This window comes from Antrostomus carolinensis, unplaced genomic scaffold (genome assembly GCF_000700745.2).
Source record: "Antrostomus carolinensis isolate BGI_N321 unplaced genomic scaffold, ASM70074v2 scaffold14159, whole genome shotgun sequence".
NCBI lineage: Eukaryota > Metazoa > Chordata > Aves > Caprimulgiformes > Caprimulgidae > Antrostomus > Antrostomus carolinensis.
Genome location: NW_010339312.1, coordinates 230 through 27,788, shown reverse-complemented (window position 1 = coordinate 27,788; position 27,559 = coordinate 230). Strand labels below are relative to the sequence as shown.

The 27,559-nt window shown below is 38.7% G+C and overlaps 2 protein-coding genes across 2 annotated transcripts; one reads left to right on the top strand and one right to left on the bottom strand.

Moving 5' to 3' along the window:
- Window positions 1–654: 654 nt before the first annotated feature.
- Window positions 655–17,462, top strand: UPB1 (beta-ureidopropionase 1; the record flags this gene model as incomplete). The annotated part of the gene is made up of 9 exons (XM_010175795.1): window positions 655–825; window positions 2,368–2,455; window positions 2,921–3,015; window positions 4,346–4,507; window positions 8,571–8,740; window positions 12,201–12,282; window positions 13,141–13,183; window positions 14,305–14,459; window positions 17,214–17,462. Coding segments are annotated over 9 exons (1,050 nt in total), but the record flags the coding sequence as incomplete, so codon positions are not given.
- Window positions 17,463–20,995: 3,533 nt separating this feature from the next.
- On the bottom strand, window positions 20,996–26,177 carry GUCD1 (guanylyl cyclase domain containing 1). The gene is made up of 5 exons (XM_010175797.2): window positions 26,095–26,177; window positions 24,455–24,620; window positions 23,620–23,711; window positions 21,777–22,018; window positions 20,996–21,284 (listed from the first exon to the last, which is right to left on the bottom strand). Exons 1-5 carry the CDS (start codon window positions 26,103–26,105, stop codon window positions 21,193–21,195), a joined length of 603 nt encoding a protein of 200 aa, XP_010174099.2. The 5' UTR covers window positions 26,106–26,177; the 3' UTR covers window positions 20,996–21,192.
- Between the last annotated feature and the right edge of the window lie 1,382 nt (window positions 26,178–27,559).

The following is a 27,559-nucleotide window of genomic DNA, read 5'->3' as shown; positions in this document are numbered from 1 at the left end:
GGGCTCTGCGGGGATGCCCAGCCCGGGAGTGAGGGGGAAGAAGGCGGTTGGAGGATGAGTGCGTACAGCACAGGGCTGGGCTGAAAGGAGAAAAGAAGAGTAGGTCCTGTGGTGCTTGTGGTACTGCGGTGAGGTTAGGCTGTGGTGAGATAACTGGGGTAGTTTGGAGGCCATCCAAGTTCGGGAAGCTGAGAGGTCGTTTGAGAAGGTGGCTGACTGGAAGGAAAGACCTGAGGGGGGATAGTTTTGAGGAGGGGCTGGAGAGGTCGTGGCTTTGGGGTGAGGGAGCTGGAAAAGCAGGGATCTAATAGCAGGAAAAATACGTTGGAGAAAAAGCGTTTATAATCTGGAGGTGGCAGATGAAAGTTTGTACATCTGTGCGCCTTGATTTCTGCACCAGGGTAATAGTGTCTGGAAATCATAATTGCAGAGGAGGACACTGTGAGTTTGCTGCCATGGAAGAGCAGTGAGATTTGCAGGTGACCTGGCTACTGCCTGACTGTTCCCTCATCTGGTAGTTGCATATGGGGACATGGGAGCTTGGGTGTCTCTGGAGGGGTAGACCGTAATTGTGATTGTTTTGGTTTGTTGCATTCAGAGCAGAAAAGGAGGACATCTCATCTTGAAATGTCTTTGTTTCCTTTTCATTCCAGAAAACTTAATTTGCCAGCTGCTGCTCTGTCCGTAGCTCAGGAAAGAGATTTTGAGCTACAAGGCTATGGATTTGAAGCTGCTCCAGAGCAACTGAGAAGACCACGTATTGTTCGAGTGGGACTGATACAGAATAAAATTCCACTTCCCACAGACACAGCTGTGGCAGTCCAGGTACACAAACTGGAATCTGGGCCGTTTGTGTGTGCCTCCTCTTCCACTGGATTGAGAAATAACACACTTCAGTTGTTGATGTTAGAAACTCCATCATTAAATGTTTGCTGATTGTCTGGCAATATAGGACCCATCACTATCTTAATACAGCGTACTGTAAGAAATTCAAATAACACGTTCAGTTTTACTGTTTCTCAGAAACATCTCTTGTATTGTGTTTACCTAGTGAATTGCCCAACCTGTTTGCAGTTTTTCCAAAGCTAAATATTTAGTCACTGATTTTGTATGTGAAAATCCTTTGCCTCTAAAATGAAACAGAAAATCATTTACCCAAAATCAAAACAGATGGCAACCTGTGGAGACCACAGGTGCAGTTCTTGTTTTAATTGAGAAATGTTCCATTACAGGAAAATCCATTAGAATAAGCACAGGTTAATAAAGCTGTGTTCGTTATTCTTTGTCCAGCAGTAAAACAAATCTTATTACAAGGTTACTGTCATCTCCTTACATCTTGGATACAAAAGCAGGGATGTGACATACATAGAAATAGCCTCCTAAAAGTAGCTTTAAAGAAGTGAAAGAAAATACTGTATTTATAAAATCTCCTGGAGTAGTAGTTTTGTACAGTGACAGGACAGAACATTTCTGAGGTAATTTATTATGGAATGATTACCTGTCATAGATGCAAGTAATTAATTCAGTATATGGATCAAGTTTGTGGATTCTTTGTAGCATCTGTTAAAAAGACTACCAGTTATATTAATGATTTTACCTTGTAACTAACTAGTTAACTATTTCTGTAAATCAGTGTACAGTTGTTGAGTTCAGAGGTCACTGTTGATTAGTCTTGCGTCTTTCTATGGACACCCGAGAATATCAATGCAAAGTGCTACACATATGCTTATCTTTAAGTAGAATACTCAAGAAAAAAGTACTTTGAAACTATGTTTTTTTGACTAATTAATAAGTGCTTTAATGTTTTTTCTTGGTCTTAAACTACTTAGGTCTTTGGACAGAGAGGTTTAGAAAATAGTTTGGCGTTAACTTCTAGAGAGTGTCCAAGATCCACATGTGTGAGCAGGATTTGTAGATAATGAAGGAAATGGACTGTCCTGACCTCATATTTTAAGATTCTGCGTGCTCGACTTTGAATTCACATTTACTTAACATGGTTCTGTCGGTTATTCAGCATGAGCAGCAAATTTATAATTTTTGCTGATTCTGTTAAGATTTTTAGCTATTTGCAAGTCAGTCAGCAGTGAGTTGCCATATATTTAAATGTTGTAATCATGGAATTAGAATTCCATTGGATTGCTTTCTCTATTTTCAGCATCTAAGTGCTTTTAAAAATCTGTATCTAACTCTTTCTGTTATCAGTACTCAGGAGTGATAACTCCTTGAATTCTTCCCCCTGAAAGCAATGGGACTAAGTATAGAGTAAGATAAAATTAATGTGAACAACGCTTGTAAAACCAGGCTATTAATATACAAGTGAGTTAGAACATACAGCTTTTTTTATAGCGTGACACTTCTCGCACTCAGGTGGCTGCGCTGCACAGACGAATTGAGGAGATTGTGGAAGTAGCTGCAATTTGTGGGGTCAACATAGTTTGTTTCCAGGAGGCTTGGAGTGAGTACTTTCTGTGATTCCTTCTAGGTAGTCAGAGGTCAAGTTCCTTTTATTTTAGCAAGTATCCTGTACTAAAAGTATGTCTTGTAAGTAAGCAGCAGAGATCTTCCAAGATATAACAGTTGACTTTTGATGCTTAATAAAGGTGAAAACCAAAATGAAGGCCCAAGCTGTGAAAACAGGTTATTCACAGAAAGTGCATACTAGTGACTGGGGTATATTTGGTATTTTTACCTCAGTAAGGCTTCACTAAGTGTATTCTCTCTCTTAAACTTTGCTTTGTATGTGCCCAAAACTCTTTGCCCTTGCTAAAAATATTTCTAAATAGCTTTTGCCTTTACACAAGGAAAACAGGTGAATCATTCTTAAGTGTTTAATTTTTTATCTGTATTCTTGCAAACAGTGTGTATTTCTTGAGTGACCTGAACATTTTTGTAAATTTTGTCTTACACTGGTCTTTTCCAGCCATGCCCTTTGCTTTTTGTACAAGAGAGAAACTTCCTTGGACTGAATTTGCTGAGTCAGCAGAGGATGGGCCAACAACAAAATTCTGTCAAGAGGTAAGAAAAGAACCAAGAAAAAAATAAAACACATCCAGCCTCCAACCCCAGCCCAGAGCTGCCACTGATTAACAGGGATTTCTTTTTTTGTGTATTGGTCTTGTACCGCTGAGAAAACTGAATTAATAATAATAATAAAAAAGTTTCACCTTGCTTGACAAATATTATGATAGTGAGTGAAGTAGAAATGAACAACAATAGCTGTGTTCAATATTTATTTTTTAAACTACTTTGCATTTATGGACTATCTTGTACAATGGAAGGCATATGAAACTGCCCATTTAACTGTCAATGAACTTTACAAGGGAGGAATGATTCTTCATACAAATATTTTTAATTTCCATTTAAAAGGTGTTCCTTGCTTAGAACAGTTGAGCATTAGACAATGTTTGTGTGAGGAGGAGAACAGCTAGCCTTTTCTGAACAGGGAATACTTTCACACAAATCTTTTGCGTCTGCCTGTGAATGACACAAAGTAGGGGGCTTTTTATAGACCCAAGGAGGTTTGTTATTGTCTGGCTCTTATTTTTCCAGAGACTATTGATTGCGGGGGTGGCAGAGTTTATTTTTGTTTTTTGACAACTTTTTTTAAAACAAGGAATTTCAATTACTTTCCTTTACAAGTGATTGAAACAAAAGACAGTTTAGATGTCAAATTTGCCCAGATATGCACTGAGCTGTTAAGCTTTTGTAGACAGCATAGTATCTTTAGTCTGATCTAGGGCAAGTGTGTGTTCTTCTCACTGTGGAATTAATGACACTATGGAAGTTTGGAAAAATAAAAGAAAGAGAAGTGATTTGAAGGCAAAACCAATGTGCTAGTAAACTGGCAGTCAGAAGTTGCTATATTTCTCACTCACACCTATGTTATTTAACATTTATAATTAACATTTTACACTATTTTACATTTCCTTCCCGCCCCCCCCCCCCCCCCCCCTTTTTTTTTAAGTAACTGTTTTCAACTAGCCCTGGTGTCTTTCATTCTGGTATACTAGAATGAAAGAATGAGATGGGTTTGATCTCCTCATATGCCTGCAAATAGATAGAGGTCAGCTTTGTAGTTTGACCATTGCTGTTAGCCTGCTTTTTTTCCTGTTGGTACCTTGCATTTCTAGAGGATTCAGGTAGAAAGCTGTCTGTGATGTATCCATCTTTGATGAAGAAGCTGTGGTGGTGTGGGTGTGCCCGTGTGGGTTAAGCATTAGCCTCTTGGTAACAGTCGGAGTAATGGACCAGATGAAAACTTTTTTTATTCCTTCTTTATGAACAAAAAATGAGAATAATTACTGCAGGCTTATGTATAATAGAAGAATTTTGTTCATTTGTATAGCTGGCAAAGAAATACAATATGGTTGTGATCTCTCCAATCCTGGAGCGAGATGAAATACATGGGGGAACTCTGTGGAATGCTGCAGTGGTCATTTCTAATTCTGGAGCTGTCCTTGGCAAAAGTAGGAAAAATCACATTCCAAGAATTGGAGATTTCAATGAGGTAAGGTACAGTATTGTCATTATCAAGTGAGTCTTCGCAGCTTTTGTTCATGTCAACATGTGTTGTATCAGAGTTATATTGGCAGGAAATGTAGTGTATTTCTAGAAAATGTGTTCATTAAGTGTCAGATCAGTTTTTATCAGGTGAATTGATAAGAAGTTAATTATCAAGAATACAGAGTGGTGACTCTGAAAGGACAGATAACATTGAGTCTTTGTCATGTACTCTTCCTTGGCCTGATGGAAACTACAAAAGTGTCGAGGATCTGTAAAACAAAATTCTGTAAGTCACAGCTTTGTTGTGTTAGCTGTGCATGACTAACTCAGTTTTTTCGTGTGTGTGTGTGTGTTGAACTTTGGAAGGTAATTGTTTCATGGTTCAGGTGTGAGTGTTATTTATGGTCTTGATCTCTCTTTCTCTGTGAGGTTGTCTTTGAAACTACAGTTCCTTTTGCTTATGTTTCTTTGAGCACAATCTGTTAATTCAGTATGCTTCTGACTGAATAGCTGGTTTGTGGCATCTTCTGTTTACTAATCACATTACTTCCACTGAAGCCCCCAGCAGTTTTTAGGCCGTCCTCCAGAATCAGCTTCAGAACTGAACTGGTAGTAAAGGCAATGTCAGAAGAAAACTGGTAAATCTGAAATGTGTTTATCCATCCATAGAATTATCACAAGCAGAAAGATCACAATTAAAAATTAACCAAAGTCTAAAAATACATTGTCTTACCTAACTAAATCTCTCCTTGTTAGCTAAAGTGAGTAATTAATAAAGGCATTTCTTCAAGCACTGGGGGCTGTATACCTTGCAGTTGCTTTTGTTCCCTCTCCAAATGCTCCAGTCACTAAACTGAGGCTTCAGAATCTGAACTGCTTTTTTATTCATTTTAAAAGGTTTTTTTGTATCTTGAAACTTTGTGTTCAGAGATCTCTGGAAGTTTTGACCGGAGCTCACAGACCTGATCGCACTGCTTTGTTTTTCTTCAGAGGAATCTGTTAATAGGTTTGTACACAATGGATTTCTGGCACAGGCCTGTCAGTCACCAGGGTTGACTTCTGTCTTTAACAATTACTTTGATATTTAGTATTGTTTTATCAGATCTGTCTTTTAGCTAGTGAAACAGTAACTAACAAACCCATATAAAATACAAGCATGAATAAAAATGAATTTTGGTTACTTCCCACATTCTTAATTTGTTCATTGTGTAATCAACCAAAAAATAAATTCCTCTTGCTTGTACTAAAATATGACATCTTTCAGTTTTCCAGACAGTGTTTTGTGGAGCGTCAACAGATTCCAAGAAACTTCTTGTTTCCAGCTATGGAACTGTAATGAAAGGAAGCTAAAAAAAAAAAGAAAATATTTTTACTTTTTCTATGTGAAGTATAAATAGAGTTTCACTAAGAGTTTTGCATAATTCCTAAAAGGATTTAGTTTTTATAATCCTAAATCCCAGAATTAACACAAAACAGTCCATTTGTATCTTGCAGGTATACTATAATGATTGTCATTTCTTGTTGTATCTACCGCATTGTGGTGGTAATAAAAGCAAGTAGTATTTATCCAAAACAGTGCTTCTTTTTAGCTAGTTTTGTTAGCAAAGCATTAAGCAAAACATTCTTCTGAGCTGAGCAATTGTGATAGAGGAACATTATAAACCACCAAGACTACAGGGAAGGATTATGCTCATCTCTGTTACTTTAATGTTGTTTTCTTTATCAACAAAGTTAACCCTCGAGGAAGGATTGAATTTGAAATTATTTTTTGTGGGTTGTCTCTGTAGAGCGGATAGGGAAAGGAGCCTTGTTAAAATCATCCTTACTGAATCAATGAGAACTAAATGGAAAGGGGAAGGAGATTGGTCTGTGTGCTATTCAGCCATGTGTGGGAGGGCATATAAATAAACAAGAATCAATCCTTCTTGAGACATCACCGTTGGTTGCTGTGGAGATGATTGTGACCTCTAGTGAGGAATAAAGAAAATAAGAACTGATGAATTCCCTGAAGCACCAGCATTTTTGTTTTTCTTCTCCTGTTTTAATAAAAGAAAACTGAGAGTAGAAGAAAAAATGGAAATACATTCAATCAACTGAATTGTTTTGAAGGAGGATTGTGTGAGTGCCTGCCCACCACGTGATGTGCTCTGTACAGGAATTGTTTTGAAGGAGGATTGTGTGAGTGCCCACCACGTGATGTGCTCTGTACAAACATGAAAGGAGGTAAAATCAGTGCCCAAGGGCCTGTGCAGATTCATGAGACCTGATAATAAATAAGGAACATGAGATGTCACATTTACTGGGCACACTGAACCTCTAGTCTTTCTTGGTTTCAGAAGATGATCCCCCTGTATCTATCATGCCATTCTCCTGCACTTAGGTCAGGCCCTCATTTGTTCCCCAGCTGTAGCTGTGCTTGCTTTAGGCCTGGTGTGGTTCTGCTTCCTTCAAGGCTAATGGAAGTGGTTATTACAATGGACAGATAGTTTTAATAAAAAGGGAATTGTTTTACAACACACCTTTCTTGGATGATGAGGCACACCCCGCTGGTTCAAGCTGGTGGATTATGTACCTTGCTTTCTGTCTCAGAGATCATCACAAAAAGGTACTATTAGGAATAAATCTCGCCACTCTGCAACTTTTGTACTCCCTCGGTATCCACAGTCATTGTGTTAGGGATGTTGGGTGGTGTGTTCCTGTAGTTTCTTATCTGTTGTTCTTTTATCATTGACTTTATCTCATCCCTTCAGAACCTGGTGATAATACTTGCTTTCACAAAGAAGCAAATTTCAGAAGTGCACTGTCTGCTGCATGAAAAAAGTTTGGTTGAAAACAGATACAAGAGTGTAACTTCAGTCAATGTGTGGTACTGCTGCTGCTTTGGGATTTCTGTATTCATCTTATCCACTGCCTTTGTGATTTTGTAAATCTCATTCACAATATCACCCTCAGCCTTCTGTCTGCAGATTGAAGAACCTTTCTAGTTGCTCCTCATAAGGGAGCTGCCCCATCCCCTTAATTGTTTCAGTTGCCTTTGCTTATTCCATCTCTAATATATCCTTATTGAGATGCAGGCACTAGAATTGCCCAGAATACTCAAGCTGTGGGGCTCACAGAATTCTTATAAACCAGCAAAACGATGTTTTCTGTTGAGTTTCAATACCCTTCCTGTTACGTCTGAGATTTTCTTGGGCTTTTGGCTACCACTGGGCGCTAAGCAGACAACTGTCAGGGACTCCACACGTACCCTTTTCTGGTATCTGGGAAGAACCATTTCTGTACTTAGAATATCTCTGTGAATATTTGTCTTTCTTGATAGCTGTCCTCACTAGTGCCTTTTACAGGAACAGTGCATTTCTAATTGTTTAGAAAAGTTTGATATGATAAGATGAAAAGTTCACAGCATATGGTAAATGGGATCTTTTAAGCCAGCAGTTTGCTCCACTTTCTTTAAGGAGTGTTCTCTAGATTTATCCTGTGATACTCCTGGTGGTAATTTCAAGCCTTCTGTTTGTGTAGAGCAATAGCCATATAGGAAATTTAAATAACCAATCTTAGCTATACACTTGTATTTCCTTAGATCATTCATAAAACTGTTGCCATGTCATTACATAACAGATTAATGTAAAGGAATTCCATGTGCTTTAAACAGTGTTCATCGTCTCTCCCCTTTGGCACCATCAAAGGATCATGATGACTTAGGAAAATTTTCTTATGTGGTGAAAGCACTAAGAGAGGTGCCTAAGTGTGGCAATTTGTGGATCTCTCCTTAGCTTTTGTTGAAGTTTCTAGCATTAATAGAACTGTGTATGTTGAAGTCAGACACTGCTTAGGTGTGTGAGTGAAGGGAAACATTGAATTTGGTCTCAGCAGCCTAAAAGAGCCACTTCTTACTATATACCCATTACAGTGCAGCTGTGTACTAAAGGAAGGTGTTGTCCTTAATCATGGTCTAATGACTTGAAACTGGTAATCAGAAATTGGGAAGTGTCAAAGCAATGTTGGAGGTACTTTTTAAACTTTTAAGAATTGTGCATTTGTGGGTTTTTTGTTTATGTTGTTTCTAGTCTACTTACTATATGGAAGGAAATACAGGACACCCGGTGTTTCAGACACAGTTTGGAACAATTGCTGTGAATATCTGCTACGGGCGCCATCACCCTCTGAACTGGCTCATGTTTAGTATGAATGGAGCAGAGATCATCTTTAACCCTTCAGCCACTATTGGGACGCTCAGGTAAAATACAAACTGATTTAGGCCATTGCATGCTTTCTGGGTTAACTGAACCTCAGAGCCCCTCACTGGGGCCTCAGGGGCACCTTGCTGAGGTCTTGGAACCTGAGGGATCACCTCCTTGTTTTGCCTTCACAAAGGAATCTGCATTCCTGTCCATCTGGAGTTTTGAGCTCATAGTCATCAATTCTCTTCCAGAACTTTAGTTGTGCATCTGCAAGTCTTTTGTCTCTGAGACAGAGTTAACCACCATCCAGATGTTCTGAAAACTAATGAGAGTTTATTTAGATTATCTATGTAATGTTTTTGCTTTAGGATAGGCAGTAGTAATTCACATTCAGGCTTAGCTTGTCTGCTTGCATCGTCCACCTAGGAGCCAGTAAGTATGGTGTCAGATTGTGGTTTTCAGAGCCAAGCTGAGAAACCTTTTTCTCAGAAACATTTTTTTTTTTTTAAAACTATTAGCAATTTTGTGTTTATCGGGCGTCTTGAACCAGATTGAACCAGTGTAAACTGTTTCCCTTGAGATTAATCTTCTGCAGATTGACATTAATTGCACACTGCTGACATGATTTCCTAAAAGAAAAAAGAAAAGCAGCTCAGTGAGCTAAGAAAATACGTTCTTAGCTAGCCCATAATGATTAATTTGTGGATTAGATCTTGAGTATTCTTTGCCTCTACATTATCAGCATCAGTCATATCTCAGTATAATAACCTTTGAGTGTCCCATGCTTCCACAGCATTGTCTGACACAGGCTGTGTATTGCTTGGGATACTAGAATGTGATGCAAAATAACTGTATTTCTTTGAGGCCAGGAGGGGCTTTTTTTAGGTAGAAACCTTGTAGAAATGGTTTCAGTGGTTCTTTATTACGCTGTTCTTGACAAAATCACCATGCTTTCCTTTTATTCTCATGGTATTCTGTTCTTTGCCGTGCTACTCAATACTTTCAAACTCCAAATTAGACTATTTGTAAATTGAGGTGTGGGATTCCAGCAGCTTAACACATGTTATATAGAACAACTATGCTTTTTCTTGTTTTTTTGCTTCTTTTTTTTTAATCCTGATAACAGTAGGCTTTGAAAGTAATTTAGTATTGTATAATGTTTGCATACATATGACTGAGGAAATAATGGTAGTTTATGCTAAATTATAAATATAAATATTTTTAACCCTTTTCCGTATACGTGGTTAGCTTTGTATGGGCAGAGTGGAAAGTCTGTTTTTGCAGAGTTCTTTGGAACGAAAACATTTCCTTTCTAAGTTAAAAAAACATATTTTGGGGTAGCTGAACTGTCTTTGAGTTTCCAGCTCCAAAGATAAGTTTTAGGAAGCTAACAGGAGCTATTTCATTGTTAGTGATGATGTTGTAATACAAGTATAATATCCAGTAGCAAATGAAAAATGAAGACATACTGATCTCTTATAATACTAAAAATTCTTTCTCATTTCTCTTTTCTCTCCCTTCATCTGGGCTTGTGTGCATGGACTAATTGCAGAATACTTTAATTTTTATTTCTTTAAACCTAGAGGAAGAGATTTTTCCAGTGTCAGTTTTGTGTACCTTAATGTATGAAATGTTCAGGCAATAATAGACTTACCTACTGGGTATACAAGATGATAGAAGAGTTAGAAATGTAAGAGAGGAGTATCTTTTAGCATTTTCCATTTCTTTGGGATTCATCCAATCCCCTCTCTTTACCTGTTTAAGGTAAATTTGGAGTTTTTGTATCTCTGTAACAAGGTGCAAGAATATTCATCCAATTTTTGATGCTGACCAGCTAGAAAATTCTGAGGTCATGGGACATTCATAATAGAGTAGAAATGGTGAAAAACAGATTAGAGGCATAAAATTTTAATACCCACAGGCGGTTCAGATGCAGAGAACCATGTATTGACAAACCCGGAGAGCAGAACTGTAGGTTAGATGCAGTATTCTGTCATTCAAGCTGCATTTAATAGTTCTTGATATAAAAGATAATTTATGTTGAGTAATGTTGGAAAATGTCATTTGAAAAGAGCTGAATGAATACACAATGCTTTTGGGGCATTTATGTCACTACTAGAATAATATTTGTGATGTTTGTCCACTTACAGCCCATTAACAGGAGAGCAAACAGAAATTACCCTGTTGTCATACAGCACTTCATTGGTACTCTGGGTGCTTCAGGCTCTCCTAATTATTGTCTTTCACTTGATTGTTTTTAAGCATATAATTTTTATTGCAGGAAGAGGACTCTTGAGGCCCGTGTAAAAACTGTCTCTGGGGTCGCTTCTTGGCTGCAGCCTTTTTTTCCCGTCTCTCTTCTTCTGTGAAATTATAATTTGCTGGAGCTTTTCAATATAATTCCTTTTTCTTAGAAGAGCTGGCTGCCAGACTCAAAGCAATTGAGAAAAGAGGCAATAAACCAAGTCTTTTCAATCAGTCCAATGACAGTCTCTTTAGATTCTTGAGTCTGACTGGGAGATTAATGAGTCAGATGCTTGTACCCTTGTCTTGGTACTCAGAATCTGGCAGGTACGTGCTGTCACAGGAGTGTACAAATTGTATCACCTTTGTTTTGGAGCTCTGAGTACTTCCAGACTTCCTATTAACTAGTCTGATCCCTGGGTATCAAACTATTTAATAAAAAGTAGACTATTTCAGTTTTAAACACCAGTCAGCATTGAAACCTCCTTTGGAAAAGAGGTAGAGGCTTGTAAAAGAGAAGGAATTTTTTTATTCCTCATTTCTCAGTTCTTGGTTTTATGTAAGTTTAGTGACTGGTCTAATAGGTAATTACTGGGAAGATACTGGGATGCTTTTGTTAAACATGCTTGATTTTTCATCAACCCACCGTGGGAAAATGACTTACTGGAAAGTGCTATGAAAACTGTGGTTGAAATAACAGAAGTAGGAAATTTTGCTGGAAATGAATTTTTCTTTTCCTTTCATTTTTTTATTAGTCTCAACAATTTTTTTTCATTCACTGCTGCAAAAGCCTCTCCTGCACCATTTGGGGGAAAAAAGGAGGCGACTTGTATGAATCCTTCACAGCTTTTTTTCCTGCAGAATTATGTTTAGTGTACTAAAAGTTAATGCAATGTGAAAGCACATGTGTAAATCCTTTGCATAATTTGGAGAGTAAAACATTTTACACTTTTAATTGCTTTGAAAATCTTGAGATGTGTTAATGTTTTTTGGGGGTTTCTTTTGTTTGTTTTGGTTTGGGTTTTTTTTGCTATGAAAAAGCCATATTTACCAGGTTATCAGATAGAATTGTTTATGGCTATATTTGAGCAGAAAATAATTACAGTGCTTGGCTGTATCGGTGGGGAGATTTTCATTGTAAGAGCAAGATCAGTCGTAGCAGCTGACTTTGGCTGCTTTGACAGAAAATGTACAGGTGAGACATTCATAATCTAAATTTAGCTCTGAAGCAGACAAATAGTGAATACCTGCCTCCTCTTCTCTGTGTTGCAGCGAGTCACTGTGGCCAATTGAAGCAAGAAATGCTGCCATAGCTAATCACTGCTTTACATGTCCCATCAACAGGGTAGGAACGGTACGTAGCTTCACTTTGTTATTTCGTTTCATACTTTAGGTATTGTAGCATGAATTAATTCAAGGTAATTAACTGAATGGCACTAGAATGCATAGATTCCTCTGCTGTATAACTACTGTATTAGAGTTTGTAATAGGATTTGAAGATAGACAGTGATAGAGAGATTGAGAGGTGCCTTGTTGCTGGCACCTACTTTTTGGTTGCAGCTGCTTCCTGTGCTTGAATTGCTCTCTTTGGAATAGGCACCTACCTGCCCTTTTGTTAATTCTCCTAGTTTCTGTGGTGAAATCAGTATTTTTAGCCAAAATGACTGGAAATGAAATATATCCTCAAGCCAGTGGCACACAACGTGTTGCTGTTGTACAGATACTACGTCTTTCTGGACACTGAAATTCTATAATGAAAATTAATATTACACACAATAGGTTGTTCTTGCCTTCAGATTAGTCCAAATGCCTTACATGAGTGTTCTTTTATAGGGTTCCCTGCAAAAATCCAGACTTGTTTTTGCCGTTAAGTTAATATGTTAATAAGTTCATAATCCTTCTTTTGTGACCTGCAAGGGTATGTTTGGTTAAATGTCTTTTGCCTCCTCCTTAGACTGGTGAAACTCATAGGAGGCATGTTCCCTGAAGTGTATAAACAACAGGCAGTGATACAAAAAGATCTTGTTTTCTAGCCTATCCATCATAGAAACTAGGCTGCTCTGATGACTCCCTTTAGACAGTGCTGATAGTGTGCCAGAAAAAATTCTTAATAGATTTGTATAAACTTCCTTACTAAATAAGGTAGAATCGCAAGGATTTCTTGAATGAAATGGAATTATACTGCCACCTATGGATTCCTTTTATTTCACAGGAATACTACAAGAATGCCTTTACTTCTGGAGATGGTGGAGAAGGTATGTTCAGAAATCACATTCAGGGGTTGCTAATAATTGTTAACTAGGAAGTCTGAAGAAACGATAACTCTTCTGCAAGCGTCTATCATGCGACACCTATGGTAGCTAGCGGCTGCCTTACTCAAGACTGCTGTTTTGTAGGTTGGAGCGAAGCAGCACTTCCTGTTAAAGGTGGTGGCAGCACAGTATGTGACCACCAGAAGTTCATATCTGAGCTTGCTAGGTACTTTCAGAGGACTAAGAGTTATGGAGTCAATGCAGTATTGTAGGACTGGAAAACAGAAATCTCTCGAATTAGCCTATGTTGTCAGTGTATGTGTGACATTGTATTTGTAGCTTTAATAGCCCTAGCCTGAATCCCCAGCCAGGCCATTTTGCCCTGTTTCACAGCTTGCTGAAGGTTGAAGAGAATGCTCAAAGAGCAGCATTCCCAAAGAGCATGGGATTTGCTTGTATGTACTGTGCTTGTATGTTGAAATGTTGTAATTTGTCCTGTGGTAACCACAACTGCTTCTGGCTTCATCTGGAGTGAGCCTGAGGCTTTTTTTAGCTAGTTTTGGAGCTCAGTGTTTGTAGCAGCTGCATGAAAAAGATCAGTGGTATCCATTGCTTAGTAGTACAACAGATGTGGCTGATTTTTGGCACAACTCAAGCATTATGCAATATGAAGTAAGATTTTTTTTTTTCCATGCCTCAAATCCCAGTGTTTTCACCTCTGACCTTGCACTGAAAATTGAATGGGTGCATCTCTGTCAGCTGTTTGGGAAATGTATGATTTGACAATTGGAATTCATTTAAATTCTAGATAAAAAACAATGAAAGCAAACCCCTTAGTTCAGAGACTTAACAGTGGGAAAGCATAATTGTGCATTATTTAAAAGGCAATGCAGTGAGTGTTTTCTTGTTAATTCCGTATATGTTAAAGCTTTACTGTGCATGAAAGTAACTACTGGTCAAAACTGCAGTCACTTTAGCATTGTGCTGTGACTGTTCAAGTATTTTGCTTAAAGCACAGTGAGTGAGCAACCACAGAAGTTGAGCCAGGTTTTTTGGGACACTGCATGTTAAGTTGTATACTTACTTGCAGATGATGTTACATGCTTTTTAAAAATTTCTTTAAGCACACCATGACTTGGGCCATTTTTATGGCTCAAGTTACGTAGCTGCACCAGATGGCAGCAGGACCCCAGGACTCTCTCGCACTCAGGATGGACTTTTGGTGGTAGAGATGGACCTAAATCTTTGCAGGCAAGTCAGTGACAAATGGAATTTTAAGGTAAGCCTGCTTATAAAGTAACAAACTTATATATGATATTAGAACAAACAAGCTATCACAATGATCTTATAATCTTACAATAGTTAAAAGGCAGACTTTTTCATAAATGAGTTCCAGAAAGAAATAGCTAAATTCAGAGAAACTAGGCCAGTATCTTTTAAATGCAAAACTTAGCCTTTGGTCCTGAAGTGTGGATTGCCAGGAGCTCTGAAGACCAGTAGGGGAAGTGTGAGCAGTTTCCTTACACAAGGTACGTAGGCATGTACCACTGAGCTGAAATGGGCCTTTGGTCTGACCTAATGTGGTAGTTCTTTATATTCTTATAGGCCTTACTTGTCAGTTTTGATGAGATTTAATGAAAACCCAAAACACAAGAATCTTTAAGCTTCTGAGAATGTACTGCATGCAAACTTCTTGCAGTGTTAACTCCCTGAATTTGCAGACATGTTGAAGCCACAGAGAAAGAACTGTGTACATTCATCTCTGAAGCATCCTAACACACTTTTGAATTAATTTAAATCAGGTTAAAATGACTGCAAGCCTCTCCACGTGGCTTTAACAAACTTATTTTTTACTATTTTTTTACATTCTGAGATAAAGCTAGTTTGGATCATCTGTCCTGAGGGTGTAATTTGATTTAATTTGTCCAGCAGCAGTGCTCATTTAGGAAATTGCCACCTCAGCACTGCAGTTTGCTAACCCAACAGTTGTGCCAGTACAAGCATCTGGGGTGCTATATTACATACTGGTTTAGTGGAATGACCAGATTTTTTAAAAAACAAACATGCTCTAGTTTCTTCTCTTAATCTGAACAAGTTTATGGCGGGCCCCACAAATATTCTGTTGGAACAACAAAGAAGGCAAACAAAGGGAGAAAAGAGATGACAACTTCTTAAATAGGCTTCCTTGATGAAGAAAACATCTTGGTTACTTCTGTGGAGACAGACCTGAGTACTGCTAGAAACTAGAATTTCTTCCTGTCTGCTCTCAAGATCAGCATAATTTGAATCCTAACAGAGTAGACCAGAACTCCTGACTAGCAACCATCACAATATATGCAGGTTCTTCAGTGATAATACAGTATTTAAAATAAGTAATAATTTGCAAGGAGTGGCCATTTTTGCACATAATATTACTGCAAGCAGACATTTATTTTGTAGAGCTGGTTCATTTGGAACCACCTTGTGCATTGCCATATAGTGCAATATATAATGTATTTTGATTTCAGTTTGATGTAAAAATACAAATTTTCTGTGGATTTTAAATGTTGAATGAACTTTTGAATTAAAACATAGTTATTTCTTAGCTAGAGCTGAGTTTCTTTGGTAATGCTGCTTATCCATATATAGGGACTAAAGACAAAAAATAATTTCAGGTTGTCTTCTGGACAGGATTGTGTTTGTTATTTTACAGATGCATGTGGTAGGTATATGGTTGTTGACATAGCGGAATTAAATTGTGCTGAGAGATTCCCAGATTTTTTTAAGTCAAGCAGGCATTTAGTTTTGCATTGCCACTGAAGTCTGAGGCCCTTATTGCAGAGTAGAGGTTTAGTGTGTCAGGAAGCACATGGAGCATTGCTTATAAGAGCTTAGTAGGGATATCTGAACAAAAGCAATTCTATTGATTAGGAAAAGCAAACAGTAAAAGCAAAACACTGACCTTTAGCTGTTCTGTATAGAATTGCTCATTTTTTGTTACCTTCAAGTCTTATGTTTTCAGCACCTTAGTTTTCTGTTGATGGTGTGGTTGCTATTGTTGGTCTTTTCATGCATAAGATACAGCTGTGGCTTTTGTTTATATGATAGGGGATGATATCTATTTCCTTTTCCTGTCATTTGTGGCCAAGACAGAGGTAGTTCTTGATATGAGGGGAATGAGGAAGTATGAAACCATGGTTTATCCACCACAGAAAACCCTTGATAGCCAGTAGGAACCTATTTAACCTGCTTTGGTATCTGCAATTTGCATTCAGTGGTGCCTGAAAGGGATATTAAGTGGAATGTCTTTGCTAAACATAGAGCAGCAACCAGTTGTCCTCATTAGACTCAGGCAAGAAGGAAGTAGTTTGCCCCTCTTAGAGCTAATGTTGTAGACTGTGCACTTCAGAAGAGGATAGTACTACGTAAAGTGATATTATTTCAACCTCCTATCTTACTGTATCACCCAGAGCAAAGATAATTTCATATTATTAATGGATAAAGTAAGAGCAACCCAAATACCGTCAGTGGAACATAGGCAAAGTTATTGCTGGCAGCAGGGTTCATCAGTCGTCAAGGGCATAATATAAAGACATAATTACAGATACACCCCTTTGCCTTCACTGATACAACTGACTTAGAATATTGTTGATGCATAAGAAAGTAAGTCCACCTTTCACATTCAACTTCCACCTATCCAGGATAACCAAAATAGCTTTAAGTAATTAGTCAGCAGACATGACTGTCAGTGAGGGTGAGCTGCAAAGCAGGAAGATGTTCATTTTAAAGTTTTACTTTTTTGAGTGGAAATGCATTTCTCTTTTTTGGGGGGCAGAAGTATAGTTTTAGGCATCACAATGCAAGTTTTTTTACAAAAGTATGTTAGTTTGTGCTAAGGCACTAATTCATTCTTGCACATTGAGTGAATTATGATTTTACTGTGTGAGGCAATTAATATGTTGCCATTAAAAAAAAAAGGTGGATATAAATATTTTCTACTGAAGTACTTTAATAGCTCACTAAGAGAACTGAAGCTTTGATTTTTCTTTTCCAGATGACTGGTAGATATGAAATGTACGCACACAAGCTCACTGAAGCAGTCCAGCCTTATTTTATACCCAATATAATCAAAGAGTAAGAGAGAGCATCTCATAAGAATCAAATGTTACATAACAAATTAAAAGGTACTGTTGGATGATAGCTTTACTGTGGATCACAAGTTGTTATTTTAATGTTATACGTTTCATTTCCTGTAACCAACTTTTAAATAATAGGATTCAAAACTGTGTTAAGTAAAATAATTGAAAAATGCCTTCCTGGTTTTCTTTTTTTGGGGGGGGGTTTGGGGGATTTTTTGGGGGTTTTTTGTCATTTACACTGAGTCCAAATGTTTGTTCCGTACTAGAAATACATGTGGTAAGAATGCATCAGTATAAAATGATGAAATTCATTCAGTACTGTGATATAGTTTGGAGATTACGAGTCCAGAGGACATAATTTTTACATAAGCTTTGCATTGTGTATCTATTTGCTTCTGCTCTCCAGTTTTTACCCTCTACCCAAATGCATAATTTAAGGAGAAAGGAGGCATAAATTGCTTTAATCTGTTTTGGTTTTGGTTTTTTTTCCTAAATTACGAACTATTTGATGCAGTTCTGTTATAGCTAAGTAATGTCCCAGGCATGTCCTAGTTGTTTGAAGATCTGTGGTAGTGTAAAGCAAGACCATTTTGTTTCTTTCTGTTTCCCTTTACACTATGTATTACAACCACACTTGGACCCATGTCTTTGATGGACTCCTTCATGGTGCAGAAGTAGCACTGCTGACAGAGGCTTTTACTGTCTTCTCAGTGCTGTGTTGTGAGGCAAAAACAGAAACACTGGCTAAAAGCACAGGCAAGGCTGATGCAGTTGCATACTCTTCATTGTGAACAGAAAGCCACAGAGATGCTATTAGGGATCAGGATGGGTAATGAAAGCTACTTCCTTGGAGCTGCACTCCAGTAGGATACTCCGTGATTCTGGAATACACTAAACAGCTGTTGAATATAGATAATAACCATACATTTGCTATTCTCAGCTACTAGTGTATATTGTAATTTTGTTTTGTATTATTCAGGTGATGCAGTAAGTGTTCAGGAAGTGCAGAATATGAATACAATTTACAGCCTAGCAACTAAGAATTTAGAGCTGAAAGAAATATTTGAACTTTTTGAATTTTTTTTTTTTCCAAATTGCAATTTCAGCTTTGCCATTTCCAGTTAAATATATATAACACATCCTCTAAAAATTGTCAACATTTTTCATAATAAGCTAGTTAATAAATCCAATTGCTACATTGTTACAGGGTTATCTGTGACTTTAAACCTTTATTGAGAATGGCTTAATTACAAATAAAAATATATTTATGTATAAAATCCCTGCATGTAAAATACCCTTCCTTTGCTATTGACATAATGAAGGAAACAAAGTGACAAAGGATTTTCAGAATGAGTTTTTTGATAGACAATCTTGTAATGGGAAGCAAAGTTTCAGAAAATGCAGATGTTCTGAATGCTTGCACAGTGAGCTGCTTTTTAATCTGAATTTGTGTCATATAAATACTCAGTCTTTTCACTTGGCTTTTGCTTCTTCCTTTTTCATCTCTCATAGCTGTCTTGGATTTGGTGGCTATAAGAGATCCTGTTGCAATAGTGGAGCTCTCCTTTTGTCTATATTGGCTTAAACAGCTTTGTTTCTTTCAGTTTTGTTGACATATTTAAACCTTGGGTACCAAACATTTAACAGTCAGTATTGTTACACCCATCTGTGCACTTCAGACCACTTAACATGCCCTTAAGTTCACATTTCATGTATAAGCTCAAGACTTGCATCTGAGTAACTGAACCAGTAAGAGGCTAAATGTCAGCTACAAGCCTCCTGTAAGAATTGTTTTTACTTAGCTACCCAAGCCTGCTCTAAAATAAATCCTGCGCCAGTTTAATGGCACTGAATGCCCTACCTACCTGAACATGCATGGGTTAAGGAAGTACTCTTATCAACCTGGAGTTTACATACCTGTTAATTAGTAACACAGCTAATACAGTCTCTCTAAATCAAACATAATGAATTTGGACTTAGACATAAAAATTCACAGCTCAGTAGCAGTAGCCTTCTGGTGATTTACTTTGGAGGAGTCAGAAGGCACTATCTACAATAGGGTTTGGACCTTTTTTCTGGGATTCTGCTGGTGGCACTGATGTACTGGTTCTACTGCCCACAAATCATATCCTAATTTTTACTCATTTTGCAAGCATAAGTGCCAGAATGTATTCCAGCTTCACTAGTGATAAGCAAAATCTGATACATTGGAAATTTGTTCAGAACTTTTTAAAGGCTACTGCATTTTAAATGTCTCTTACTATTTTTAGCCTTTGTACAAAGGAGCACTCTTGATTCTGCTAAGCATACTTACTGAGAAATATCTGGAAAATGTTCAGTAAGTCAACAACTGATACAAGAAAATGTTTTCTCTTAGAAAAATTCCTAACCGTGCTGAAAGTAGGTTCCTATTTATTATTTTCACAACTAAATAATAATGTCCTTTTACTGTTATTCCATGCAGTTCCAGAACTTGAACAGTTCTTTTCCTAAAACCATGCCAAAGGTGTGGAATCTCTGGCTTCAGTGCAGAATTAAAATTTTGCTAGTTTTACCTCAGTATTAACCTTGATTTTTCTACCCAATTCAACGTAGGCAGGACTGGAGATCAAAACTTGCAGGAAATTTTGATGGATGAATCTGAAATTGGTAGCTATTTCTTGTACTTTACAGTGCTCCTCAGCAAAGTAATGAAACCCAGGGTAATGCATGAAAGGATTATGAATGGGGTGCTAACCATTTCACTTTATAAAGTCTGAATATGGTAACTCCAACTTAATCCAAATACAGCTGTAGTATAAGAGCTAGAAAATCTGAGTTTCTGCCTTTTTTACTTGTAGCAAAGAGACATTTATATTCCCTCTTTTCTTAAGTGATTTCAGCTCTTCTTAGGTCACTGAACTAATACCAAGAGCAATATTTGGCTCAAATTATGATTCAGAATTTTAGTTACAATGCAGTATATGCTGTCAGGTATTTACAGTTTGCACACAAAATATATCCCATTAGTGTCAATAATCATATTTTAGTATTTGCTTATTAAGTTTGAAGTTGATATTTAGAGCGGATTCTGCAGAAACAGGCCCATGTGGGTGGCATAATGATCAGAGGTTTTTGCAGAGAGCAATAGAGAGTTCTAGGTACAAATAAAATACCTTCACTTAAACTTTTGGGGCAGTAGAGCTTGAAGCAGTCATCCTAGAGGATTTAGCCAAAACAGATGGAGTTTGTAGTACAAGGGAACAATACTAGTAACTACGATTCAAAATTTAATGCAGTGCATAAATGCTAAATCTGTGTAAGGTGAAGGCAGTTTCCTTGAGTAAATGTGTTTCATTCCTACAATGCAGACAATATTGGTGAGCCAGCAAGGCATTTTTGTTACTTTAAATTGGTTTAAGTTAATATTTTTTCCTTCTGTAATGCCATGCTGAACCTCAAATCACTAGATTTAGGATGAAGATCAGCCCTTGATGCTTTGACAGAGAGAGAAACAGGTATTTTCTATTTTCTTTTTTTCCTTGTTGTGGTTACCTAAACCTATGCATGTATTACCAAGTGTTAAAGTTCATAAATTTGGTGCTGTTTAATTTGAAAATAAGCTCAAAGTGAACAGGCTCTAGGCCTGTATTTTAAAACTGCTGTCAAATGTGCAGTGTTGAAAATGAGGAGGGAAAAAAAAAGTGAGACGTACATTGCAAAATCAGATGCGTCATCAGGGAAAAAAGGTAAAGACAGCATTGCAATATAGTCCTATCAGTGTCTATAAAGCCTCCCTTGTTTAAGATCCTGCTGCAGATCGGGAGCAAGGTCTCTGCAGGAGGAGTCCTGAGACAAGCAGCCAGCTGCCACGCAGGCTGCACAGGAAAGGACCAGAAGTATCAGGTGTGGATGTCAGCTGTCTGTGTAGATGAACAGAATATCTTCATCAGTGCCGTAACTTGTCCTGGCTTCCTCAAAGTTACTGATGCTGGTGCAGCATGTTCCTGTTAAGGAGGAACAAAATGTTAGTAAATATTCAGAAGAATTTGCCTGTGAAAGGCTCTTAACACTGGGTCTAGCAGCCTCTACAAAGAAAAGTAACTAGTATAGAGGTTAGACCTATCAGTTTAGGTTACAGCTTTACTCAGCGAGATCTTGTCACCTCAAAGGCAGTGCTCACTGAAGTGATCCTATACATAGGTACTACGATGGCCAGCATGTTGTATTCTGCACATAGGAACAGTTCAGCATCTCTCACTAATCCATTTGAAAGCCAAAGGAGTTTGCTAGAATGTGTTATCTCAGTGCCTCAAGAAAAGCACAGCACGAAATGCAGCACTAATTTAATTAATGTGGCAAAACCCCTTCTGACAAATCGGTTAGTGATGCTTGAAACACATGCACACTATGAGGGGAGGCGCAGCTGCGGCTCTGTATTGTAGATCTGTTAGTAATGCAGTGGCTGAGAATCCACCCAAGAGGAACAGGCTACTCACGGTCAGCATAGGCAGGGTTGTTGTAGTAAATACTCCCTGAGGCTTTGTTGTAGCCACATAACACAATGAAATGGCCCTGGTAATCAGGATTCCTGCAGAAGCACTTCTGTCCAATGGGGAGGAAGCAGCAGTATTTGACAGGACTTGAGCAGAGATCACACAATAGCAGGACTGCATTCACTAGGACGATGGCTACGTGACCTTGGGACAGGTGGTTTTGGATGTCTTGAACAGTTACTGTGCTGCAGAAAAAAACATCCGATACGTTTATTAACAAGCTTAGGGAAGAGACTGGCATGCAATGAAGTGTGATGATGGACAGTACTTATGACAGGCAGCTGGCATGGTTAATTTTATATCACAGGTACATTATTTTTGCAGTTAAACCATGCAAGCTTTGCTACAGACAAAGCCTGGCAAAACCTGTGTCATGCGAGGCCTTTTGATCTCATTGCTGCTACTAAGGTGCAAAGCAAGGGCTCTGGATTCTGCAATAATACAGATGTAACCTCAGAATGTATCAGATGCCCCAGAGAAGAGTATTAAAGCAGCTGGCAACTCATTCAGTAACTTGAGATACTTTTATTGTGGGAAAACCGTAAGTGAAGTGTTCTCCCCTGCTTTTAAAAGTGCTTATCTCTGAAGCACCAAATCTTTTATCAGCTGAGTGGTTAAAGATGGTATAATCACTAACCAACTTAAGACATGACCAAATTTGCCTCTCACACAGGAATATGTTTGTTTTAATTTTGGACTATGTGATGCTCTTGAAGCTTTATTTCTCTCGTACCTCCTACAGAGAATGAGTATTAATCAAACAACCTATAATCTCATCAGTTAAAAGCTGTCCTTCACTGAGGCAGATGGTGTATTCCATATGCATTAGAAACTCATCCCCTGGATACGCTCCAGCTGTCAGGACTGTGTGCACTACCTGACTGAACTCACGTGCTTTTTAATCTTTTTCCTGTGTCATTTCTCCTCTTTGATGCCCCAGCCTCAGTACTGCACAGGTGTATGTACCCTCTGTCCCTGCCTTGATCAAGGCCATGGTCTTAAGTGTGCTGAAGCAAGATGGACTGACTGTCCCTTCTGTCCTGTCACAGCTCCAGTTAAACAGGTGGTGCCATACAGGCTCTGTGTATGTTAAAAACGACACTTAACGATTCTGCTAAATGAAAATTGCATCACAACATGCAAATACTGTTGTGGCTGCCCTGTACCCTCTCTTCTTATGCCCAATCATTTATCCTGCTTCGACAATAGAGATCCAAATCCAGCTTCACTATATAAAGGGATGCAGCTCAAGCTGAACACAGATGCTTAGTTATTTCCCACATAGAATATCACTGCTGGTTGTGAAACAATTGGGCAGTTTTTCCCCTTCTCTTGCAGTTCTTTCATAGAGGCTCCTTATTTAATTCTCCCCTTGGCAAAAGCTCATATAGAGCTTTTTCTTTGTGCATCTGTCTAGGAAGAGAGAACTGTAATGTTTGCATAGCTCTGGGAACAATGGGTTGTGTGCCCATGAAGCACTCTCCTAATTCCAACAGTGGCCAGAGTGCTGTAGGCACTCCCTCCTGGGTAATCTTAATGGATAATCAAATTCAAACCAGAAACAATAGTCAACTCCTGTCAGCATTTTCAAATCACTTATTCTGTGTTGTGACTGTTTTTCTTCAAACTTCATAATTAACTCTTGATTTCCACTTTCGTGCTTTTTTGAGAGGGATATAGTAGAAAGACTGTAATTCACAAAAAAGGCTCAGGGCTTGATTTCAGTCTCTTTCTCCAAGAAAAGCTTGGGGTCCACAGAATAAAGGAAAGAAAACAATAAGCTTACCACTTCTCCACCAGCACCTTGCAGGCTTTGGCTTGTGCAAAGAGCTGATTCACTCGATTCTCTTCTGTGTCAAAGTGCTTCCTGTAAAATGACTGGAGATAACAGAAGTTACGAACTGGAACGATGTTTACCTTAGGTAATCCACCACTTCCAATCCCTGCTAGCAATGGCCTGCCTAAGTTGGAGACCTGGCAGTGGGATTAGAGCTTTCTCCCTTAGTTCACTGGTAACAGGATAAGGATTCCTGCTCTAAATTCTAAGTTTAAATTTACTCCTGGTCAGTTATTGTTGTAATTTCAATCCAGTGGCTATTCATCTGCCTACATGAAAGAAGCCTGTCTGGTTCATACTGGGCAGGAGCTTGCATTAGAAAAGCCATCGCTGCTACAGGCACTCACTGGCCCCCTTGCTGGCAATCTTGAAGAGGCCAAGTTCTCAGTGGACCTGGAGGCTGAGTTCCCCTCTCACCTCTACAGGTGGTTCTTCCAGGTCAGGTGGTGGGGAAAGTGTGGAAGCTAGCACTGCTGCTGCCCAGCCTGTACCTGTTCTGTAGATAAATAGAGGGCTTCAGTCTCCAAGGCTGTCAAATAGGCTGGAACCTTTCATAAGCACTACATAAAAACTTATTTTAAAATTCTTATGGAACCAAAGAGGTAAAATACATGCGATCATACCTAGCCTCACCTTTGGAACTGATTTGTGCTAGTTCTGGCAACAGGCAAACCTTGTTTACAGGTACTGCAGTTAATTGTCAGTAACACAGCAGAGCTTTTACAGCATGACACGCAGGGCTTTTCAAACTGTCTGCTCTCTCCCAGTAGGTGAGAATACTAACCTGATTTTTGTAGCCCTTGTCCACTCCAAGCGTCTGGGTGCAAAATTTATGCTTAACACCAAAGTGCCGCATTAGGTAGGCCAGGTCGATAGTCCAGATACTCTTAGTTAACTGGAGTTCCTGGATGGCTTTCTGAAATTCATCATTGTCCAAATGATTCAGGTACCTATGGTATCAGGAAAGGCAGGGGAAGGGAAGCACAGATCTTAGGAGAAGCAAAATGTGTGCTGTAGCCCAAGCCTCCACATCACAGGATGTAAAAACTTAAACAATGGGTTTGGCTAAGAAATTATAATAATAATAAAAAAAATCAACCCACAAAAGAGCCACAAATTGAAGGGAAGGGAAGGGAGCAGGGAATACTTAACTGCGTTTATTGCTGACTTTTAAAAATAGGAAGTATATGGGTATATTGACTGTTTTATAGTGCTAGAACTCTACAGGTGCTGTAAAATGGGCAAGCTCTACTGAGCAAGTATAGAACTGTCCTGAAGGGCTTACAGTCTAAATGTACGAGCATATTAAGAGCAAATACAGAAAGAAGTGTTAAAGACTGAAACTTGCTTCACACAGTAGATGGTTTTCAAAAGGAGGAACTGTAAAGGAAGTCAGTAAATATTCAAAGGAAGTTTGTCTTAGGCACTGATAGCACAAAAGGCAGTAAAAGGGAGATGAAGTCAGGGGGAAGCTTGGGACAGGTTGCAAAGGGGTGGGGAGAGGCAGTTACAGAGAGTTCTGGAAGTCAGAAAACAAATGGAAGTAAATGAAAAACAAAAAAAGGACTGGAATTGAGGATGCAGGGAAAACAAGGTCAGATCAGCAGGGTGACAAGATTAATCTTGGAAACTGAGTTTTGGGCAGACTGGAGTGGCAAAGAGGTAAAGGGAATAAAGAGGCAGAGGTTACAGTAGTCAAGATGGGAAATTACCAGCACACGGACTAACGTCTTGGCAGAAGGGATGGAGAGAAATGAAAATCTTCTGCTTCATATCTACTAAGTGGACATCTAAATAGGTATTTCTCCTGCACCTAAGCTCATGTTCCTCTGTGGAAGGAAAGAGGAGTTCAACAGGACAGCTACTAGTTCAAAAAAAGAAAAACCAAAACAAAACCAAAAAAACCCCAAAGGGCAATACAGTGCATTGTTCTGAAGTTGAAACTACTCCTGGAACAAACACTCATCCCACAGACTGGGGGCTCAGGAGAACAGAAGTGTGTACTCCTGAACTGGGATACACCTACCCCTCACCTGAAAACACAGAGAGGAATTAAGTGATTTGCTCTGCTAAGTATCAGTTCTGAATTATAACAGGAAAGAGGGATAACTTTTCATCAGTTTATGCATGCCAGCCTGCAAAGTTCTTAGAGCTGATCAGCTGTTTTGCATCTGTCAAAACAGGCAATTATTCAAAAGGGTCTTAACTTCATCTTAGTTTGTTTTCCTTTGCTCCTGCTGGAGAGCCATGCCAGCCCCAAGCAGCAGTAGTTCTCCAAGGGTACATGAGAATATGTGGTCTCATAAGACTGAAGTTAAACTCACAGCTGCTTCAACACACCTCTTCTCCCTGGATGTTGCTTCCCACTACCCCTCTCCCACAGGATGGGATTTCCCACCCATTCAAACCAAAACAGTCACTTACTGAAGCACCATCCTGGAGCAGGCCAGCCCGCAGTCCCAGTGGTACAGCTGCTGAATGACTGGCACTTTCAGCTGGATGCAGTCAGCTGCAGTGAAAACACCCCATTGTGAGCAAAACACAAAAGATGGCAATCCACACAGCTATGTTTTCTCCATTCCTCAGCAGTATCAGCCAGCCTGTCCTAGTATGGTAGTGGTGGAAACTTGGGAATGTTTTTTAACTTCATCTGACCAGCAGGTATTTTTTCCTTTCTTAGGGGAATATCAGTTTGGTATTTCTGTACAGTTAAGCATTTGGTTTAATCTGATAACTGCTTTTTTGTTCCATACCTGGATCACTCTGCTGTATGGTCCACTCTCTTCTCCTCTGGAAGTTTCATTTTATTCTTTTTGGTGGGATGACATACCCACCAGCCCCTACTATGAAGCCGTATCCCCTTCCTAAACATTCGTAGGTAAGGCACAGGTATTCATCTTGTCTGATTCTATTTCTGTGTCACAGAGGTGTAAAACCAAACTGTGAGAAAAGAGACACAACAGAGATCTCTTGGTGTTGATCTCTTAAAAGCCCCGCAGATTTGAACCTTTTCTACAGATTTCTTTTTCCTCAAGGACTGTAATTTACGTGAGTAATTTTAGGTTAACAAAGCTCACAAACGGCACCAGTTGGCCTTTTGTATTAACTCCCTCAATAATTCAACAGAGGGAAAAAGAACAATCTGTACCGAAAAGTTCCAGAATACAACTCCATCCCTCTGCCTCAGTTTTTATTTTTGTAGGGTCAGCAGCGTGGTGGTTTCAGTTTCAGAAATACCCTGACCACTCAAAGGACTGGAAGAGCTGTGTCTGTTGCCGCGACTTCAACGTCGATCAAAGTGAGTTAATCATAAAGGGCTTTTCTCAGTAACCTCACCTTTGATCTAGAAAAGACCTTTGAAAAGCTGTGTTAACACAAGGTCAGCTACATTTTAAGATGGGACTAAAAATGCATTTGACATCATCTGGACTGGTCTAGTATTGATGTAATTTTATTTATAAAACTTTTTAGATAATGTTATTTGTAATCTGATATTATTTTTAACAAACTATAGCCTACTGTGGGGACAAGCCAATACAGATATTTTGGACTCTTTCCAAATACTTTTTCATAGTTGTGCCACTGTTTAATCATGACTTTGAAGACTGGCATACCCACTGGTGTAGTCAGTCTTTTAAATCTGGATTAAAGTGCTTTTCAGTATCCTAAAGAAAAAACGAAAACCTAATTCCCAGATTCTCCTCAAACCAGGATCCATAAGTACTTTGTCTCATGTTTTCTTGGCTTGTTATGAATCTGTCCCCTTTTTAATACCCAGGGCCTCTGTCACGTCCCAAGATGCATTAAAGAAGTACGTGTTTTCTACGTGAAGACTTCAAAGGGTAATAACTTTACTGTTCAGCTTCCAGTCATCCTCCTTCCCAACACA

Excerpts from the sequence above, each read along its gene's own strand:
- GUCD1 (XM_010175797.2), bottom strand. Across the intron at positions 23,712-24,454 it reads ACAAGGGCTACAAAAATCAG|TCATTTTACAGGAAGCACTT; the intron begins GTTAGTATTCTC and ends TGTTATCTCCAG. Across the intron at positions 21,285-21,776 it reads CAACCCTGCCTATGCTGACC|GAACATGCTGCACCAGCATC; the intron begins GTGAGTAGCCTG and ends CCTCCTTAACAG.